This window comes from Gekko japonicus, unplaced genomic scaffold (assembly GCF_001447785.1).
Source record: "Gekko japonicus isolate JY-2015 unplaced genomic scaffold, Gekko_japonicus_V1.1 scaffold791, whole genome shotgun sequence".
In the NCBI taxonomy this organism is placed as follows: Eukaryota; Metazoa; Chordata; class Lepidosauria; order Squamata; family Gekkonidae; genus Gekko; species Gekko japonicus.
In genome coordinates, this window is record NW_015173696.1 from 599,908 (window position 1) to 604,210 (window position 4,303).

General features: G+C 46.5%; 1 protein-coding gene across 1 annotated transcript in view; it reads left to right on the forward strand.

Moving 5' to 3' along the window:
- Positions 1–4,303, forward strand: part of ZZEF1 (zinc finger, ZZ-type with EF-hand domain 1) — a gene marked incomplete at its 5' end in the record, with an annotated part of 113,749 nt that overhangs the window by 61,308 nt on the left and 48,138 nt on the right. The window contains 4 exons of the mRNA XM_015423192.1: positions 1,075–1,156; positions 2,430–2,631; positions 3,543–3,685; positions 4,120–4,258. Coding sequence (XP_015278678.1) covers positions 1,075–1,156; positions 2,430–2,631; positions 3,543–3,685; positions 4,120–4,258 — 566 coding nt within the window. The remainder of the gene's footprint in view (positions 1–1,074; positions 1,157–2,429; positions 2,632–3,542; positions 3,686–4,119; positions 4,259–4,303) is intronic.

The window sequence follows — 4,303 nt, forward strand, 5'->3', positions numbered from 1 at the left end:
GGGGGGGGTCAACAGTGGGAGGGCTTCTAATGTGTTGGACGGGATGGGCCTTTGGCCTGATCCAACATTGGCGTCTCTTATGTTCTTAAAGCTGATGCATTCATTGTCATATCCTGCAAAGTGGTTTTCAAGGTGGTTGGGGTGTGTGTCTGGCTTTTTGAATGGGCGCCCAAAGATAATCTGAAAATATAAAGTACATCTGTTCTGTTAAATATATTTGATTCAATTTCTAACCTTATAAATATAAATCATGAAGCACGGGGGTGGGGGAGGCTGCACGATAAGGGAATAATTTGGAAATTCAGCTTGCTCCTCAAACTAAGATTTTGAGCTCTCAGGACTGATTTCTCACTATCACCCCCCCCTCCCCTGTGGCTGCCTTTCAGTGGCTTTCAAAATTCCCTCCTTTCTGAAGCATTTCCAGTCCTCAGGCCAGTTTTTAAGAGTTTCCCCCCTCAGTTCATTTGCAGATATTTTTCTGCATAATCCTCTGAGTCTGTAGAGATTCCAGCCTTGTCTATGGGTGACCCCATTTTGCTGCTTTCATCATCTGCATCAGGAACCCAGCCATTTTACCGTCAGATATAGTGGCGGAAAGTGGAAAGGAAACAAAATGATGAAGCTGATCAGTGTCTATAAGGCCCCGTGGGTTCTTTGATATGGAAGGTAAACAAACACTAAGAGCAGAACTTCTGCTGCGGATTTCTCTGTGCGTGTGCACACACACAGTACCACACAGGACGTGTAGCCCTGTTCACAGGCTACACTGATTGCCCATACAGTCACTTTTCACGCACACTCAATGCACTTTGTAACTGGATTTTACTGTGCAAATGGCAAAATCCAGTTGCAAGCGGCCACTGAAGTGGATTGAAACGGCATTATTCAGTATTTCTGAAAGCGCCCAGGGTCTGTGTACAGTGTACGCAGGGTACCTCCTAGTCAAAGCAAATCCTCACAGTAGGTCCAGTGTTTTGTTCTCCCCCTTTTGCTTTCTTGGCCCCTATGAATCCAGCCGCCTGAGACTGCAGGTAGATGGTCAGTTATGACTGGGCATGGGTTTTTTTTTTGCAGGTATGACTATCTGGAGTTTACCGATGCCAGAGGAGCAAAAACTCGGTATGATACAAAAGTTGGCACAGACAAGTGGCCCAAGGTGAGTGGCTTCAATAAGTGTGACTGATAAACTGATCTCAAGATGCAGTGAGTCAGTGCCTTGACTTGCCACCGCAGTCAAAAGTTCTCTTGACTGCAGGTTTTCTTATTGGCGTGTCTTTTTGTCTCGAGGAGGTAGCGAGGACATTGGTGCCCACTGAGGGTTTCCTGAGGACCTGCTAGACCAGGCCAGTGGCTCATCTAGCCCAGCATCTTGTTTTCTGTAGTGGCCAACCAGGTGCCTCTTGGAAACCTGTGGACAGAGCATGGAGGTTCCCTAATAAATGAAAATTTACTGTCGACTGCTAAAGCATTGCATGATCTCATAATGATGAGAATCGCTTTGTAGGAATTCAGGTCTTCATTCAACCATTTGCTTGAATAGTAAACTCATGTGACTTAAAGGCTGAGAAGTATCCTTTAAAGCTCTTCACGTTTTTAAGCCCTAGTTTAATTGTAAGACGCTGAACTGCAGGCTGTGGAAGGTCAGTAGTTCAGCGGTTCAAGACCCGGGTGCCGCAAGACAGGGTGAGCTCCTGTCTCTAGTTCCAGCTCCTGCCAACCTAGCAGTTCGAAAGCAAGAAATTGCAAGTAGATAAATAGGTACCACTTCGGTGGGAAGGTAACAGCGTTCCGTGCGCCTTGGTGTTTAGTCATGCCGGCCACATGACCACGGAAATGTCTTCGGACAGCGCTGGCTCTTCGGCTTTGAAACGGAGATGAGCACCGCAACCCTAGAGTCGGATTCGACTGGCTTTCGAGCAAGGGAACCTTTACCTTTTTACCTTAATTGTACAGTTGAATTTTGGAATGCTTGACAGCAGCTTGGTTATGTAGTCCTTTTTTATGTCACTCACAGTTGTCCAGTTATTTTGTGGGGGTGGGGCGGGGTTGCCTCCCTCCCCCCCTTTTGGCTGGACTCTGTGAAACCGTTTCAGGTGGGCAGCTGTGTGGATCTGCAGTAGAAGAGCAAGGTTTGAGTCCAGTAACATCTTAAAGACCAAGAAGATGTAAAGGGTGTATCAGCTTTCGAAAGCTTAAACCCTGGACTCAGATCTTGCCCTTAATGTGAAACAGGAAGCCCTAGTCTCCATAAGTGATTTAGCTGGGGCAGTGTTCTGTGAAACGGGGGGAAAACCGGTTGAGAAAATGTGCCAGACAACAGGGTCGGGGTGTATGTGTGGGATCTTCATTAGCCCTGGTGTTAACGTTCCTGATGTGCCTTCCTGTCATGCTACCCTTGGCAAAAATGTGACTGTTTTGTTGCTCTGTAGAAAGTGACCTTTAAGGCTGGCCCACGGCTGCAGTTTCTCTTTCACTCTGACAGCAGTAACAATGAGTGGGGCTACAAGTTCTCCGTCACGGCATATGGCCTGCCGGACATCGCTGTTTCTTGGGGCCTGGATCTGCAACTTCTCGTGGCCAGGCTTATGGGACGCTTGGCTTCTCAGAGTATGGTGCTGAAGTCTGTACAGGGTGAGTTGAAAGGGGTGTTCATTGATTTTTTCCTTCTGTGCTTCTGTAGTTGGGTTGTCAGTGAGGAACAAGGGGAAAGGATTGTCAGGTGTGTTTCTTTTTTCTTTGTAACATCTTAAGTGGTATACAACACTGCATTCAGAATTTGGGGGGGGACGGACAGGGACCAACGCAAGTGCTTCATGCCTGGCTCTAATGCAGAGCTCAGAGAGTGTAACTATAAATCTGGGGTTTCACATTGTCAGGAATTGTTATATAGTGGTGTTTGTTATACATTTTTGTTCACTGAGCTTAAAGCATTCTTGTCTCAGGGATTTTGTGAACAACTTTTAGAATATCTTAATATGATTGATTCCCTTCTTCTGTCTCGGCACATCTGTAGCCTGGCCAGTATAGGACAAGGGCTCTTAATGTCAGTACATCTCTCTACAGATCCGTGTCCCTCTGAAATTGCTTAAGGTCCCATGTTTTAAGGGCGTACCACATACTTATTTATTTTACATCATGTATGCCCCACTTTTCTCCCCACTGGGGACCCAGAGTGGCTTACAACATTCTCCCCCTTTCCCTTTTATCCTCACAACAACCCTGTCGGGTAGGTTAGTTTGAGACTGTGTGCTTGGTCCAAGGTCACCCAGCAGGCTTCCAAGGCAGAGCAAGGATTTGAACCTGGGTCTCCCAGATCCTAGTCTGACACTCTAACCACTACACCATACTTCTCCATGTAGTACATAGACTTGAGCCCCCTAACAGATGACTTCATAGTGCATCCTGAAGAATCCACAGGGACCTGCATAAGCTTAGCTTTCTTTACCTTTCATTTCCAGTGATGTATATTTTAAAATAACAGAGGGAAAGCTTCGGTTCCAACTTCAATTCTGTGCTTTTCTCTCTCTTTCTCCAACTGGTAGGAAATGAAACAGAACTGTCTTCTGCAAAAGTGACAGCTGTTCTTAATTCTCCTCTCTGGAAACCTGTCTTCAGGCAGCAGACGTGTCCCGAACAGGCTCTGGGAGCAAGTGTGCCTGGCCAAACTAACCAAGGCAACACAGAGGTATTTAAAAAGTCGATTTCCATCTCAAATCTAGTTGCACCATTGCAGGGACCACTTTAGTGTCTACAAGCCCACTACCCCAGAACCCCCTGAGGTTGTGTTAGGCACTCATCATAATGCCAGCCTCTGGCAGTGCCCTACACAGATAGGCATGACGAAGGCTATGCCACTGCAATCAACCAGGGCAGAATCAAGGCCGGGACGGTTTCAGTTTGACTTCCAGTCACTTATGGCTCTTGCTGACACGAGGATTACTAGCAAGCTCTGGTTTACTTATGCAGATGACCAGTCAAATTTCCATGCAAGAAGAAAGATAGGATATAAGTGCAGTAAACAAAACTAAACGTAATAAATATGGAAATGAGTTCTCTGCGACTTTTGTGTGGGCCACACACTCAACTCGACTCTCTCTCTCTTTCTCATGTTGTTTCCAGGGCCTCAACTCTCACGTCAGTGACTGTCATAAATTTCTCCTTGATTTCGCAAAATCAGACCCTGCCCAGGAGTTCAGTGGGCCAAACTCTGAGCTTTTCAAAGGACTCATACAGGCATGTAAAAAGCAGGCCCCCAAGAGTGATATAGTTGCTGGTTCCACTGTTGATCGAGCTGTCAACTCCA